A 17914-nucleotide genomic window follows, 5' to 3' on the forward strand; every position below is an offset into this window, starting at 1 on the left:
TGGAGTAGGGTGTGGATTTATAGCCCTGCTTCTCCTTGTAAAGGCTGGGACTGCTTCTGTCTGGACTCATCTTTTCAGTTAATCTGCAATAATTAAAGGGTGCCGTGTGGGATGGGGCTAAAGAGAAGCATAATTAAAATGTAATGCTTCTCCTTAGGTATCTGCATCCTTTTTTTATTTTAAACCATCTTCAATGCTCTGGTGAGTTTAAGTCTTCCTGTATAACACACTGTGCAAGCAGAAATATGTGAGTGAACTGTTGCCAATGGCTCTGAGCAAGCATGGGGCATGTTTCAGATTACACTGTGTTTTCTTGTTCGGATCTGATCTTTCTAGGAGAGGCTGAGAAAGGCAGCTCTAGGGGATTTAGTTCTAGCAGCAGCAGCAGCACATGATCCATCAATCGCGTGATTCTCACCACCAAGGTCTAATGGGGAGGGTGAAGAAAAAGTCAATGCTGCTTTGGGGAGGCAACAGCATTTTCTTCTGCTCCTGGGGTCCTTCCACCAGCTGGACGCTTCATGGCTTCTCCCAGGTTAGAAACCTACTGCTGCCCAAACCGGGATGCAGCTACACAACTAGTGATGAACTTCCAGCCTGAAGTCTTCTGCGGAGTTTGCATTGGCAGCGCCTCTGTCAGTCTGCTCCTGACCATCCTGCAGCTCCTGCCGAAGAAGGGACAGAGCCCACGGAAGATGCCCAAAGCCTCCTCCTCTTCCACCATCCTTCTACTTATCTCCATTTGTGACATCCTTGGTGGCTTAGGTAAGTGCCAGCTTAACGTCCCTCACCCTTGCTGTAGGGGGCTCTTGTTGCTCTGAGGTACCACAGCCAAATGAAGCTGGTGAGTGGACAAAGATTTCTGGGGAAACATGCTGCATGTATTCACAAGAAGCTTTGGGCTAAGTGAGATCAGAAAACGATGGGTTTTGGCAGAGAAAGGTCTTGTTTAACAGATATATTTCAGAAGTAAGAGCTCTTGACAAATCTACACCAAAATCTCTGTTTAAAACAAATTAAAATCCAGAACAGCATCTGGTTCTCAGAGTAAGCGTAAAAGTGGAGGCGAGGCAGCAAATTTAAAACTAAAGCTGACATCAAACACTTAGCTGAGCCTTAGGATTACATTTGAAAAGCACTTCCTATATATCTTTAAATCCTCTCAGACCAAGTTTGCAGTCTTGTTTGTGTGCCAGTCACTTCTCTGGGCACATCAGATTGACAGCAAATGAGTTTGAACTGTAGCTGTACACAGATTATTCTAGACACAGGCTTTTGAAATGTGAATGAATCTCCCTTATCAAGGACAACCTGCTGCCCAGCCTGGCTGATAGGCTGGAGGAATAAAACAACAGAAAACAAAACAAAACTCATTAGTCAAAGGGAAACTAATGTGTCTAAATCTGTCCCATCAGTCTATGGTGTTTACTGCCAAATTAGGTATAAATTACCATGATACATGCTATGAAAATACAGGATGAGTTTGTTTCTACAGTAACATTTTTCCCCTCACATTAGATCATAGAAGTAGTGCTGCTTTGTAAGTCTCTCTCCCTGCCTGGAGACAGAGTGGGATTTCAGGTCTTTTCCCATTTCATACTTCTCTCATGGTATGTAGTAAGTACCAATATGAAAACAAACGATAGGGGGGGGAATAAAGAAAACGAGATATGTAAAAAACGTGTGTGTATTCACCTGAAAAAAGGTCCTTTCAGTCAAATGAGGCCCACAATAGATAAAGTTATTTTTCTCCCTTTTTATTTCACTGGCAAACTCAAACTATTTATGCATCATCATCTTTGAATTAGACTCACTTTGGTGGGTTGCAAATGGTTTTCTCTTGGGGGGAAACCTGGTGGGTTTGTTCTGCTGTATATTGATACTTCAATGCCTGTTTCAAGCAAGCCCAGAAAAATCTCACTAACAAAGTATAAGTTCATTTTCAAAAATGGGTGTTGTTCTCACCTAATTCTAGAGCCCTGTTTGTTTTCAGTCCTCTGTCAGAGAGGAAAAAAGTTGCTTGTAAAAACGAAGGTAACAAAAAATGGGAAATAACATTTTTACTGCAATGAGGTATTATAGAGATATGAACATTAGCATATGAATACACGCCCCTAAAATTGTAAATAGTTACTTACTGGTTTATGTCGATCTGTTAAAGGCCACACAATTTATTTTAGGGAAGTGTGTGACAGTATCTGTAAGTGAGATTTTAATCTACATAATATTTCAAGTCCCAGAAGCTTCAGATTCCTGGGACTGCTTTCCCAGAGCTGATGTTCACTCATTACACTGATGTTTAAACAGCACAGTTGTTCCTGCTGTGCTCCTCTGCAGCCGTAGCCTTCCTGTGGATGCACAAAATCTGGGCTGCGATGTGAAATATGTGGCTGGGGAGAAGCATGTGACTCAAATCACACCAGCAGATTCAAAGCATTAATACATGTTTTTTCTTTAGGTATGATCTTCAGATCAAGCGTATGGCTGGGCTTCCCAGGCTTCATAGCTAACATTTCTGTGGTGAACGGGACTGACATGTGGCCTTCTGCTTTCTGTGTGGGGAGCGCGGTAGGTACAGAGCTTGTCCTCGCTTCCTCCTCCTGGTTGACAGTCCCTCTTCATGGGGAGTCTGAAAGGCAAACCACTGTGTCCAAAAGGAAATTCGGCTGTGAGTCAGAGCCTGGATATGATGGTTTCAGCTTCTGCCCCACCCCTGCAAGTGCATTCATGCCTGCCTCCAAAAGCCTGGATCAGGGCGAGCAAGGTGCTAGAGGCTGCATGGTGCACGTGAAGATGCAGGGCAGTGCAGGTCAGACTGGTCCCAAGCATTTTTTGTCCCAAGCGTTTTGTAGTATTCGCTCGTCGTAGGAGTGCTGGGATAGTGGAGGGTGCACCTGTACCGAAGTTGGGGATTTGAAGGCATAAGGGTAAAAACAATCCCAAATGGACTGTGAAACCACCAGTTTGGTTTGTGCTGGTGCAGTGTTGCTAATGTCCCGGCAGCTCTGTCACACCCATAGCACGAGGGTATCTGTGCGCCTTCTCCAGCAGAAATTACAGCCTGTGTGGTGGCAGTGGGGACCAACTGAAACCAGCAACTCGGGTAGCTCAAATTAGCTTTTGCAGCGTGAGAGTGTGTGTTTTGGACACAGAGGGCTGCAGGATAAATATACTAAAGACGCAAAGCTGCTGGCAGAAAGTCTGTCCTTGCCATGTGGGATTATAGGTCAGATTGCTGCTTATATGGCCATTGAGGCTGGCCATTATCTGGCCAAGTCTAAAGTATCTTCTGGATTAAAACACAAGAATAAGAAAGTGCAAATGCATTCCAAAAGTGCAGATTAAAACTCAGTTTCAAATATTGCAATCACAGTACTGAGACATATAATTTGAGTTTACTGTACAAGAAAAAAGGCCATGATTTTTACCAAAACATGGAGAATGACAAATAAGCCAGATCACCATTTTACCCAAATTCAACAGGAATTTCGGCTGCCCAGTGAATTCATGCATAAGCAATAACAGTATTACCTTTACAATTCAAAGTTTACAATACAGAAGAGGATATGCTGCACGTAAACAAACTTATTCAGCTCTAGTAGGTTTAAAATAAAACAATATGTGCCAAATTGAAGTCACTGTACCTTATATGCCTATATAATGTCAATTTTAGACACAATAGTGTGCCATAGAAACAAATTATCAGTTGTACTCATATACTGATTCTCTCTTCATGTTTAAGTTTTCATCACACATGTTTAAGTTCTGCTTATTAGATGCAAATGTTTGGGGTTTTTTCTTTGAGGAAAAGGAAATCAGAGACATCAATATCTTGTAATAAGAATGTCCTATTCAAAAAACATGTTTCCCTGTGTCTTAAATTTCACTTTCCGGCCCTTAACACAAAAGCCAGTATTTTTAAACAGTGACAAAGACTGTTTTGCTTTCATTTGGATCTCAGGTTAGATGGTAAGTAGCATAGCGCTCTAACACAATTTTTGTTTTCCCTTTCTTGGGCTTCAGCAAAGTGCTTTTGAATCACTTGCTAAATTTAGATTTAATTATATCGGAATGAAAAATAAACCTTCTTCCACTCATTTCCCCTAACATATTCTTGTGTGAGTTAATAAAATGTTTCTGATTCTGTTTTATTTTTCTTTTAGTACTATTGTTTTATTTCACTTAACCACAAGCCAATACAAACTCCCAACAGTGAGGCCTTTAGGCATCTCCTTTGAATAACACCCTCTGGTTTGCAGAGAGGTATGCTCTCAGGCACTGTAGCAGTATGTGTCATTTTGCTAAAAAGTGAGAGACCATATGAAGATTTTGGTTTTAAGTGCATCTGATTTATATTATTTTTGGAGACAGTCTTGTCTATGTTGGATTTTCTGCATGGAAAGACCCCACAGTTTATTTTTGTGTGTGTTTATGTATAATAAATTGTGCATTTTTCAACCACAGCAAATATGTAAAAGTGCAGATGAAGTTACATGCTGAGTGCTATGGGTGAAGTGCATTAGAAGGAAAACTGGAATTTCACAACTCCTCCTGAGTTATTAACTAAGTTATTAAGAACTCCTCCTTGAATTAAATACTGAATAACTCGTGCTGCAAGGGACTACAAGTAGGGTCTACACCCATGGTGAAAGGAAATATTTCCCAGCTTGATTTGCCTTTTGGAGGAAGGAATGGTAGATCTCTATTCACTGACATTTGGCTTAGTAACAAGTATGTTGGTTTCCCGCTGTAAGATGATGCTACTATGGAGCCATGATAAAGGATATTCAGATAAGAACTGAAAGAGGGCTTGGAGAAAAGGTAATCTGAATGTTAAAATAGTTTCAGATTATCAGTTCCCCAGCTCCTATGGGGAAGAAATTTGGAATTTATAAACAGTGTCAAAGAATGATCACTTATATAAACTCATGGGAAAAACGCATAGCTCATCAACGCTGTGGAATTTAACTTGAACCTATTTCATCTCATTTTTTATTGAAGAAATCAGTCTGGGTGTTCAATATGGATAACTTTTCCAGACGGTGAATGATATTTTTGTTAATGACCTTTTTTTCTTAATAACAGTTCCCTGAATTGGGTTCTATGCATGGAGAAAATGCCTGTCCCCTGCAGAAGCCACAATGCATAGGTACACTGCGGTGATGACTGGCCTCAGTTATATTTTTATGCATCATCTACTGAGAAACTACTGAAATTTTAACCTAAAATTAAAATATTCTTACTATAAATTTCTTTGGGCTTCACTCAGGGCGTTGAGGGTAAGGACTGGAGAGGTAAATAACAGGTTTTCTGAACAACAGAGGAAGCTGTGAAAACAAATGCCGTTCAGTTTAGCTGTGACTCAACCTGTTGGCTACACCAATGCTGTTCCTGTGATTTTGAGTAAGATTTCATAGTTCATAATCTCAGCTGGAAAATACACACATTTAAAGAAGAAATCACCAGGCTAAAGGTTTGAGTCCCTCCCCTGTCCCCAGTGGTACTTGAGAAGCAGCTGTGATATTTGGCATTTTTTTCCCTGCAGATGTGGATCCAGCTATTATATAGTGCTGGCTTCTGGTGGTTGTTTTGCTATGCTGTTGATTCTTACTTGGTGGTGAGAAGATCAGCTGGACTGAGGTACCAGAGTTAAAGCTCTGAATTTGTAATTTTCCTTCCAACACTGTATGTCCATGTTTGTCTGCAACTACCTAAGTGTGTAAGTAAAGCTCATACAAACATGTGATATTCATATGGTTACCAGGTCATGATATGGATTAGTAGTGTGCTATGTGCTTAAATTGACAGGGCAATGCTCAGATATTGATTTGTTTATGTCCAATTGGAATTTAAATGTAACTGAATTCAATTTAACCTTTGGGGAAATAGGGAGCAGATCAAGCTCTATAAATTTTATTGCAGTGAGATAACTATTTTTGTCCCTACTCCATACCTGAAATTGATTCTTGCAGCAAAATGTTATCCTGAAAATGAAAAGTGAGAGGGTAAAGTGCTGAATTTCATATAGTTTATTCTCCAGGTTTCTTTCTCAGATTTTCTATTTTATCCACTTCTCAGTGTTGTCATTATTACAATTCTGATCACATTTGTAAAGTTTTTAAGAAGAACAATATGTATTTACTAGACATTTTTCTCAATGCCTGTAACAGGAGAAGCTAAACCCTTTGGCAAGTACCATGCTTTAATGCCAGACAGAACATATAAGGTGTTCTAAGATGGTTGTTAGAAGGGCAAAATGTTCTTCAGTTGCTACTGCTAAACATGGAGTTATGTGACTCTGTTCCTAGATGATACTGAGCAATCAGTATCTGGAGACATGGTTCATCTGGCAGACGTTATAAAAATGGGGATTTCTGACTTAACTTTAGCCCATGGAGGGCAAACCTGATTTTGTGAAGTCCCATGGATCTAGTCTGAAACAACTGGGATGTACCTCCTCCCCCCAATCCCTGTTAACCAAAAAAAATAATCTATATTTGGGCTTGATTCTAAGATCAGGGTAAACAACGAAAGGCCTTCTACACCCACAGATCTGAATCTCCCTAAAATGGGAGCAGTATCCAACTCTAAAAGTTAAACATAATTCTCTGCAAATTACAGAAGGGTGGTATATTTCACTGTTCAGCTCCATTCTTAAATTTTAATCCCCTAATTTGCTCTCTGCAGGAGAAATTGATTCAGGGGTTCCTTCTTGACTTTTGGGGGTAAGGGAAAGGCTTTCTACCCTACAGGTTGGAGGATACAGGACTTCTGTGTGCAAGCCTGAACAACCACTTTATCTCATCCTTTTTCTGAAGGGCCCCCCTTGCCACACCTGCTTTCCTTAGTTTAATGTACTGTCAGTGTGGTTCTGGACCATTTTGTATCTGTAAAGCTCTGTTTCAGTGAGGGCTCATTTTTATATTGCAATGTGGAAAGTGTAAGTTTTGGTATCTTTAATTATGCCTGTCCTGTTTGATGCTTGCAGTACAATTGTGCTATACCACATGATGACGTGGGGCCTTGCAGTGATGCTCTGCGGGGAGGGAATCGCCCTGCTTTACTACCCTTCTCTCTCCAGGTAAGCAGGATTCTGGAACAGAGTGAGAAATCATAGCGCACTCTGGTCATTTGGATGTCTTTTGGTCAGCTTTAGAGACAGATGTTCACATGTTGAACTTTTTTGAACTTGACAAGCATGTCCCACTGAGTCAGTGCATGTTCTAGAAATACCTGCCTGGGCTTCAGCGGGCCCTGAAGAAATATGCCGGGCAATATGGGACTTGGGCATGCTGCAGGACTATGATACACCTTCTACTATGAGCCACTGTTCTCTCGCTCCTGGTTTTAGCTTTCTATTTGTTCCTTTAAATTTCAGAAAAATGCACAGACATGTTAAAAATTAACTTTGTGTCCCATGTGAACTGGTGGTGAAGGTCTGTGAATGAAAAGTTTTACATCTGTTTGGTTCATTCCTTGTATTTTTTTAAGTTAAAGGTGACATAGATAGAATAGCCAGAACTGTCAGCTGTGGAAAAAAAAATGCCTATGTGTAAGCTGTTAATGATTTCTTCTCAGCTGTGAAAATGGCTTGGAGCATGCAATCCCACATTACATCACAACCTATGCCCCACTCCTGCTAGTGCTGGTGGTCAACCCAATCCTGTTTAGGAGGACAGTATCAGCAGGTATGTTCCTAATGGCCAGCATTAATCAGTATGTGCTATTTAGCAACATAACAATATTGTAAAAACATCATGTCTGTGTATTCAGTGATGCAGGATAACTCCTCATTAAATCATAAAGATATAGCAAAGGGTGGGAGTTGCCTATTGAAATGAAGATACCATCTTGATGGGAAATATGCCCTAGAGACAAAATGTGGTGATGTAATCAAACCTCTACTGGCAAAGATGTTTCTATGTTACTAAATTACTCTTGATTTAAAATATTTGAAGCCGTGTATAGTGGATGCTTATCTCTACTGTAGTATTGGCACCAACCTGGACTTTGGAATGTAGTTTATTTTGGCTTAAAGATAATGTTGGCGAGATCTGATAATTGATTTTACTTCTTGGCAGCCCTGGAGCTAAAAAAAAATAAAATATGATCAGATTTTTGTCACTCATGATTCTGAAATTATGAAATAAATGGGAATTGTACACAACACAGATGAAGTTTGAAGTTGGCATTTAATTTATTATCCAGTGCTTTGAAGAAATGAGACTGAAAAAAAGTCACAGATTCAATGCATTCTTTGCATGTAATATGAGCAGTACTAGATGTTTGCAGTATTTGAATTCCTACTTATCATCTACACATTGGATATACAGAGACAGCAACAGAAGACCTTGTATTTTCACTTCAGTCTTCATCCCATCTATCCCACTCATTTTCAAAGGAACAGTTGTTGCTTTAGAAAGTTGTTCCTATAAAGAGTTGCTCTTTTTATGGGAAAATACACGGTATATTTGTGTTTGTGCATATGTATATTCTTTGTGATATCTGAACAGCGTGTCTGTTTTTGCTGACATGACACTTCCAAGTTTTAGAGGTGTAGTCAATGCTGTATCAATTGCACAATGAAATATAATGTGCATAACAGGATAAAATGTATTCTATTTTAGGCTGAACATCACATAATAAATATATCACACATTATACAGAAGTTGTAAGTACTATGTTTTGTTATAAAGGAAAAGTATGTTCACCATACTATTCTCTATTTTCAGTGGAACTGAGAAAAGAAAAATCAGCTAGTGGAGTATCACTCATTTTAGGAATCCATAATGGATGTACTTATTTTCCTTTAGTATTAGGCTATATATGGGATTCCTTGATGATGGTCCTTCCAGCTTCTGAAGGAGACAAATGCATCCATTCCTTTGTTTCCTCTTTACAGACATGTATCTTCTGGATCCTTGAGCTTATAACTAACAAGATACACATATATTAATGAAAATAATTGTATACTTTCCAGTTGCCTCCTTACTGAAAGGGAGACAAGGGATTTACACAGAGAATGAAAGACGTCTGGGGACAGAGATCCAGATCCGCTTCTTCAAAATTATGCTGGTATTTGTTATTTGGTAAGAGGTATATTATTTTGTTTTAAACTGCCTCTTTTCCAGCTGGAGAGCGTCGGGGACAAGAATAGAGACTGATAGGTTGCTTCATTTGTTTGTCTTTATGCTTGGAAGGGAAGGTGTCTAAGGAAGAACTAGTTCTAAACTACTTCACAAAGTAGCTGAATCACTCATGTCGCATCACAAGGCTGCGAGGAAATGATAAAATGTTTAACCAACAAGAAAACAATAGCCCCATGAAACAAAAGCAAAAAAAAGAAGAAAAGGTTGGGCGTAGATTAAAGCTAACTGAAACAGCAGCTCCCCAGCACTGTGGGTTGACAGATGCTTTTCTGTAGTCAAGTTTTCTCAGAGCCACTTGTCACCAAACTGAAAACCTACAATAAATATCTTTTTAAGACTGACTTCACAGGTCTGACTACAATTATATAATGCAGCCAGCTCTGTGGTCTGCAGATCCCAAGTGTGTGAAAAAAGCATGGGTATTGACTGGAAATACAGGGTTATATGCCAGAAGAGAAATCTCCATGTGATTGTGTGCAAAATTTCGATCATTTAATCTTTTTTTAATATTCCATCTTCCTCCATGAAAACAGTACTTTGGATAGAACAGGAAAGAGATAGGGAGGAGAGATGGGAGGGAACAAGGAAAGTGGAGAAAGGAGGGAGGGTACGCACTTCATCCCCAGATCCTTGTGCTTCTGCTCCAGCAGCACCATCCAGTGTGAAAGATTCTGGAGTGGTAATTGCAACTGGAGATACTGGATGCACACAGCAAAATAGGGACTGCTTTTTGGAGAAAATGGTTTTATTACTGCCATCTCACAATCATCACACAGCAGTAAAGGCACCAGAAAGAGTGGTGATCCACTCTACAAGGGTCTGTGCAATGACTAGCAAGAAGCAATCACTTCTGTGAAGTGTTTACTACCTACGTGGGTAACACAATCAACAACAGGAGGAAGGAAATGGTCCTGGAGTAGTGAAATGACTTGGCTATTTGTGGTCTCTACAACTGTTCAACTTTTTTGTACACAGATACATTAATGCATGTTACATTGCTTTAAAAGGCAGAGCAGGGGGAAAGACTGCCTTTTTATCTTCTGGCTGCTGATAGTGGAGTGCTCTGGAGGGGAATGATTGTCTTTTCTTGGGCAATAACAGAGTCCACTTGGCTTGGGAGAGAGGTTTCTAGTGAAAAGGGTGGGGGTAGCCAGCAGGGGAGGGGGAGAGAGACAGCAGTGAAAGATCCTGCAGCATAGCTGCCTGGAAATTGCTAAAATAATGAGGAACAGAGATTTAGCCAGGCTTCCAGGGCTGTGGAAATAAAGAGCCCAGAGGCACCACAGAAGCGTGTTGCAACCTGAGGAATGGTGGCCAGCTTGCTGGTCTGTGAGCAAGCATGAAATAAAGGACCAATGCCCCAAGGACACAGTGGGGACATTTGCTTATTTCCATTCCGTCTTATTCTGGGTTCTCATATTAAAAAAAAAACCAAAAAACCAGAAAACCACAGCTCTAGTTTTGGATTTTGTTCTCCTAATAAAACATAAACTTTGGAGTGTAGAAACTCTCTCAAAGGTTACTGTAGGGAAAGACTGAGGCAGTCCCATCTCAGAAGCCTAGAGAAGACTCCCTTCCATCCCAGAAGTCAAATATGAAATGCGTGAGTCAAAGACAGCAGGTTTGGTCAACATGGGGTGGAAGAGGTGTCTGCAGATTTGGGAGGGGAGAGAAAGAGGTTTTACACTGATAAAAATATAATTGCAAGAAGGACATATATAAACCTCTTTAGAAAGTATGACGTGAATGCTGATCGTTTCCTTTCTGAAGCTACAGTAGAACTATAAAGAAATGCTGGTCTGACTGCTTAGAAGTCATAACAAGTTACAACCATTTGCTATAACCTTTATTTAGTGTATAATATCTTCAGTTTCTTGCAGAGGATGAGGCTTGATAATGTTCATCTTTCTTTGGTGACAGAAATTACCTCTATTCAAAAAATTTCATGGCATTTTCAAGGGTTTTAAATCAACTTTTGTTTTGTTTTGTAGTTTTTTTACAGACATTTTGAAAGTCTGCTGTAATCTAGCCCTGAAATTCTAACTCCATCTGGAGTTTCTGCAGCCTTTTACAACATGTATGCATATATTTGGTTTCCTTATCTGTGAGCCCTATCTTTTTAAGATGCAAGCAGAAGAACTCAGCATGCATGATGTCAACATGGATTATGGTTGTTCATCATCTCAATTTTATCCTGCAATTTACTGTTCTGCAGCCAGCTCAAATAGTCTGGTTATTTTTTTGTATATTGATTTATTTGACTAGGCCTGGACTAGTAGGTAAGATTTTTGATCACAGTCTCAGAGACCTACTGGTCCCTTCAGATTGAGACTTAAAAAAAAAATAATAAAAAAAATCTCCTTATTAGGGGTCCTGATTTCTATAATTTGAAGGTAAAACATATTTTACATATTCATATATATATATATATATATATATATATAACTGTCTTGTTCTTCTTTACTCCTGCAATAGCTGGTCATCCAACATCATCAATGAGAGCCTTTTGTTCTACCTTGAAATGCAGCCAGATATCAATGAAACACCCCTGAAAAACATCAGAAGTGCTGCACTAATCACATGGATTATAATGGTAGGTCAGCTGTGACATTGTTTAGTCCTAGAAATCACTTTTATAAGACTGATGGAACAGCACCAATGTAGTGGGTGGTTTAAGATTTCTGAGGATATAAACACTCTGAAAACCAGGGGAGAAAAGCAGAAAGCAGGAGAAAGGAAAGAGGGGTCACTGGGAATACTTTTCATGTAGAAACTTTGCCAAAAATGTACCCAAGCCCAACTTTTTCTCCCATTTCATGGAGTATGCATGCTCTCTGTGAGTGATTGCTATCCATTTTAAGGTACAGAACAGACCACTACAATAGTCTAACCTTGCTAACCTCTGCCACAATGCAAACTACAATGATTTAGCTCATGATTCCTGAAGGTTCCCCAATAAAACGAGCATTTTCTGTTTGTAACTAGGGTTTTCTTTATTATAAAGAATAATTGCAACATGTCATTTGGATAACTATTTGGGGACAAATACATGAAAAATCTTGAAAGCAATGCACCAAAATGATCCGTAAGATGCTGGTACCCTACCCTCTTTTCTCCTGTTGGAATATTTGAAGAGGGATTTTTCAGAGGTGATATTGCAGGTTCATTTTCCAAGCAAGTTAATTCTGGAGCTGTTAAATACCTGTAAGTCCTAAGCATGCTTTGTGTAAAGCTCTTGAGTGTTTTTGCATTGAAGGGTTATGTGATGCAAGTGATTTGATACAACCTTCTCCTCTGACAAAGAGTGAACACATTCATGTGACAGGGGCCTTGCTCTTGCTCACCTGGAGAGCAAGAGCTCAGGTCTGGGAACTGACCTCTTTTTAAAATTGCCTGTAAAAATAATCTGCTATTTTCTCGTGAGAAAAATAGGAACAGCTAAAACCATTTACTTGCCAAGCATCCCACTGCCCTGGGAACAGAGACACTTATTTTGGAAATCACTTGGGGTTTTCTTTTTTGGTGTCTCTCTATTTGTCCATCCCACTTTGATGGACATTTTCAGTGGCTCAGGAATCTGCAGCAATTCCAGACAGATCAATTCCTGCTATTTTAAAAAACTTGTCTGTGTGTGCTAGTGTCTACTCTCGTATATTTGACTTGGCTTCCAGTAAAAAATGTAATATTTGCTTTTGTGAAAAAAAAATGTCTAGAGCTTGTGGGGAAAGTTTAAAACACACCAGGGTACTGACCAGCTAAAATTCATGCTAGAAAACTGTTTGGTGCTTACTGTTCACTGGGATGGCCTCAGCATATTGGAACAACATTTCATGGTATTTCACTCCAATTTGTTAGTGTCTGCAATGGGAACAATGTACATTTTTAGTTGCATGCAAATAGCATATTTTAAAGATGGCAATCATTCAGTGAAAATGAAGTTGTTAATGCATACAAAGTGTTTTGGTGGAGCTGCAAATGGAGCCTAACTGGTGTAACTCCTGTTGCACTTTTCTTTCCTAGGGGGTTCTTAATCCGATGCAAGGCTTCCTCTTCACGTTGGCTTTCTATGGCTGGACGGGATGGAGAGTGGACCTGAAATGGCAAAAAAGAGAAATAGCCTGGGAGTCAATGTCCTCATCAACTGTGGGAGAAAATGCCTATCCCTCACCAGTGAACTACCAAAGCAACATCCATGACTCAAAGAAGATATCGACAACTGACAGCCAGCAGACTGATGAGGCTATAAGCATGTTGTCTGAAGGTAACACTAGCAGTGATGAGAGATTAACCAGGAGCTCTCCTATCTATCAGGGCTGGTAGGTTATAGATGCAGAGCTGGATCCCACTTCTCATGTTGTCAAGACTCATAAAACCACATCACTGTGTGAGCTGTTGTGTACTCTGGCTTGGTTTGTGCCCAATGGCTTGATGTAATTTCCTATAATTTGTGTGTGTGAGAGAGAGAGATCATGTGAGATGAAGAGATACTATGGTTTATGTCTTTGTTTGCCTTATAGAAGATGTGTTAACAGGTTTAAAGACCTCATCCTTTTTCAGCAGGAGTATATCTCTGCAAAGATCTGTGTTACTTATAATTAATTTTCATCCATTTTGTTTTAATCTCTCTTGTAACCTCCATATGGTAGAAGAGTCTTTTGTTTAAATAAACGGACTATTAACATGTTGGATTTTTAAATGTGTTGCCTTGCTTGCCTTAACATAAAATTCCTCACCCAGAATTACAGATCTAGGATTTCTGAGACACCATTTTCAGCCTTGACACTCTGGTAAAATGTTAGTGACAGCAAACTTTGATAGAAGCACAAATATTTCCTGTTTGTGTAGAATCTCACTGACATAGTCTTCTTTTAGCTTGTTTATATGAATTTTCAATTTGTTTTTTTTCTAGGGATAAAAAACAAGCCCAGTATAGGTTCCATAAACACTTCAAAATAGTGGTTCCAGTTCACTTCAGGTTCAAGTGAAAATAACCCGTCAAACTATTTTTTAGTATGGATTCAGTTTGATCCTTATATATACTTGTCTAACGAGATTATGACTGTTAGGGGCAGGTGCATTAAGAGATAATGTTTGCCAAACCCCCCTAGATGATCTGAGTGCTCATCAAAAAACAGAATAAGTAGAATCATTTGTCCTTTCTCTGAGGTGTGTTCTATTTTATGTCTTCATCTGCTGAATGAAGAGATATTAAATCCATTCTCCTTATCTTCCCAGTTATGTACCTCTTTTGGTGCAGTTCCCTAAGTACCTATATCCAAATAATTCCCCAAAATGGTTGAAAGTTAAGAAAAAAAGTGATGACCGTGTCTACCCCAGGCTTTTAACTTCATATCAAAAGTAGAAGTAGTACAATTTAAGTCTGGCTGTACTGGAAGCTGTTTATAATACAGTTTGAGCGATGTCATGGTGTCATGGTGGAAGCCCCTTGACGTAAAACAAAACCTATTTTTTAAACCCTGTTCACATCCACTTTGGCTGAACTTCACTGTGTCCACGCCTTTTCTAACTCAGTTCAGTCACAGCTATTGCAAAAAAAAAAAAAAAAAAAAAAGTTGTTGAAGACAGCTGAAAGGTTAGTGCATAATAACAAGAAGCTTAAGCTGCTGTGTTATTCAGGGGAATCCCAGGATGATTAGACTAGAGACGCAGGATCAACAGAAACTATAGAGAAAAATACTGATTTGCTATTTTAAATAAATTGCCTTCTTGAACTAATTGTTTCATACAAAGGTGTTAAACAATTATTGCATAGTTAATTAGGCAGATCATTACAGAGGTGGGTTTGGTTTGTTGAAAATTTTTACACTGTTCACTGTAGAAACCTTTGTGATTTTATGACTTTATATTTCTGTTCTAGTTGTCAGAAATACTGGCAGATCACCAGATCGTTTCTTTTCATCACAGTAATTTCTTTCTTAGCTAAGTATGAAGAGAAAGCAAGGGACTTGGATCAGGTAATATTGATCCTTTTGAAATAGAGACCATATTTTCTGTGCAAAACTTGTCTCAGTTGGATTCAAAATAGCAGGGAAAAAGCGGAGGTGGAATTCTTTGTAAACTTTTTCAGATGCTGGGGTGTGGGCCAAGCTGCAAAACTCTAAAATCAAATAAACAGGCTCTAGCTTCACAGAAATAATCATGTGGCATGAAAGCACTCGGGAGGTGACAGTCTGTAGCAAGAGGCCCTTCGAGAGGACTGAACAACTAATCCCTCCTTCCTTTTGCTGCTCTGGGGCACCAGTGGGACAGACTGGGTACTCTGGCCCTGGCCCCCGAGGCTGCCAGCAGTCCCTGAGCAGTACCGGCTGGTTGCTGGTGCTGGAGCACCCCTGTGCTGGGACAGCCTCCTGCAAGGGCTGTGCTTTGCTCCCCTCCTTTTCTTGTTCTTTCAAGGTTGTTCTTGGGATGCCTGTGGTGTGTCTATGCATTAGTAATCTATTGGGATGTCATCAGGAAAAATTAGGACTCACCTGAGAGCTTAAGAGCAACAATTAAACTAATTCTGATGCACTGAGAAAGCGATATGGGGCGTTGCAGAGTAAACCAACAGTGGTTTTTAACTTATAAAAGAAGTATGTATGAGGAGAGTTTCCTTACCTGCCGTTCCCAGCCTCTGGCGGATGCACATGAGGCGTTCCTCCACAGCTTAAAACAGGGTGATAATTGGTTCTGCTCATGCACAACCATGGCCATATTTGATTTCAGCCCACACAGGCCTTGTTCTTGCCTCACCGTTCAACAACTCAGGCACAGCACTGCCTCCTCCAAGTGCTGCAGGGGGTGCCCATCCCTTCCCAACAGGACCGTGCTTTCGATGTGCATCTTCCCGCTGCCCCGCCACTTGTGCTTGCTGCATGCATGTCGTGGGGCAGCTGCGAGCTGCTGCAGATGGCTTCATTTTGGGGGAAACTAAATGTGTGCTCCAAGGGTCAGTGAGGGCACAATATATGCGCCATGTTCCGAAGAGTACAGCTGTAACACTGACCTAAACACTGCCTCCTTAAGTGTGCCATCCATTCTCTGCTGAGAAGAGCCTTGTGCTTTTCAGCACACAGAAAAACAACCTAGTTTTCGTTTTGATGACAGTTTGTATCTGCGTAGTCATCATAGTGTGTTAATTCCCGCATCTGGTTTTCCAGGCTATGATCGCTTCAAATACACTTATTTTTAGATGGATTCTGGCAGCCTGCTCTGATGAATGTGGGAAGTGCTTGTCTCTGCCTGAATGTTTGTTTTCTGAGATGTGTTTCAAACATGGCTTGGGTTAACAAGGGAGAGATCTTGTCAATACTGAAGACAGTAGATGAAGTCAGAGTCTATGGTCTTCACCTTCCACTGTCTGTGGGAGGGGCTCTCTTCCCTGGTCACACAGCTCTCCCGTTCTTGAGCAGGAATGCAGCTGTTGCTCTGGAATAGCAAGGTGTGACTCAGAGAAGTAAGTAGGGAACATGATCAGATATTGTCTAATAAAGTATATGTAGCTAAAGTGCTGTTTTGAGTATATAGCAATTGGCAATTTTAGCTTCTTGTATTTTGGGCATATCAGAGCACAACAAAGCCTTTCTGAATTTATGGAAGGGAAAAAATAGTAAAATTTAAGAAGTAGTTGAATACATGCACTGAAATAAAATTGCTGTAGTGAAATCTCAGAAAAAGGATAACTATGCATACGGGACAGTGCAGCAGAATTGCCTGTATTTAACACCCTCCTTGCCTCCCAGCCAGTTTATCAAATCCAACCGTACACAGTAAGTGTTCTCTGTAGTCACCAAAACTTGTTTTTAAGCCCTCAAAGATAAAATGAAAACTTCCAGGAAAAGTGTCTTCTCATACATATCCTGTAATACTTTCTTAAACACTGTTGGTGGAAGAGGATGTAAGAAACTGTATTTGAGTATCTGCCAGTCTCATACACTTTATACTATTTTATTTGGCCAGATGTTCAGGCTAGTTGCAAAGCTGAAATATGACCACTAATAAAATAATAAACTACTTGAATAGGCAGACTTCTTGCATACCAAAGCTCTGCATTTATGAGGTCCACCATATGTCTGAATACCAAAGTCCTAACTACACCTCTCATTAAGCCCTTTCTCTGGTCTTGTAGACCAGATACATAGAAAAAGCTAGAAAGTGAAATGCCACATGTGATTCTCCCCCCCATCCCCTGTATAACAGGACTTGACTTGTAATTCAGAAGTTGTCCTTGTGTATTCATGATGAAAAGTTATCTGATCTTCTAAAATTTTCTTAGTTTTCATGGATTCCTCAATAATCCCAGATGAAATCACTAAACCACAGAGTAGCTAATGTCATTTTAAGACAGGTCAGATGACATCTAGGCCACTACTCTTTAAGGAGCAGGTATGCATCTGTGTGGACATTGCAGTCTGCAGCTGAAGAAGCAGCAGTGGTACAGCCAAATCCAGCGAGGTATTTGAATCTCTTTTCCTGGGCAGTTTATATTCTCTAGGATAGGCTGTGAGCTGTATGGAAAGTTGGTTCTTTCACTGCACCTCTCTAAGCAAACTCTTAAACACTCAGAGAGTTAAACTCATTAGGGGATTTGTAGGTAAAGTTTTCAAAAGGCTGAGAAAATTCACTGAGTGATGGTAGCATTTGTGTTTACACCCAAAACAATACTACAAAGCAAACTAAAGCACTTTCTTCCCTGCAGGTAACAAGAACAGGTGTCTTTCTAGCTCTCTTTAGCTTCTGTGTGCTCACACTATACAAGGTTGAAA

At 40.0% G+C, this 17914-nt stretch overlaps 1 protein-coding gene across 1 annotated transcript; it reads left to right on the plus strand.

Annotated features, from left to right (window-relative positions):
* Positions 1–450: 450 nt before the first annotated feature.
* GPR143 (G protein-coupled receptor 143) lies at positions 451–13728 on the plus strand. The gene is made up of 8 exons (XM_074930002.1): positions 451–765; positions 2459–2568; positions 5546–5640; positions 6989–7081; positions 7579–7688; positions 8981–9089; positions 11625–11742; positions 13170–13728. The coding sequence occupies exons 1-8, from the start codon at positions 522–524 to the stop codon at positions 13467–13469; spliced, it is 1179 nt and encodes a 392-aa protein (XP_074786103.1). The 5' UTR covers positions 451–521; the 3' UTR covers positions 13470–13728.
* The last annotated feature ends 4186 nt before the right edge of the window (positions 13729–17914 follow it).

The sequence above is a fragment of the Athene noctua genome, chromosome 1 (genome assembly GCF_965140245.1).
Source record: "Athene noctua chromosome 1, bAthNoc1.hap1.1, whole genome shotgun sequence".
In the NCBI taxonomy this organism is placed as follows: domain Eukaryota; kingdom Metazoa; phylum Chordata; class Aves; order Strigiformes; family Strigidae; genus Athene; species Athene noctua.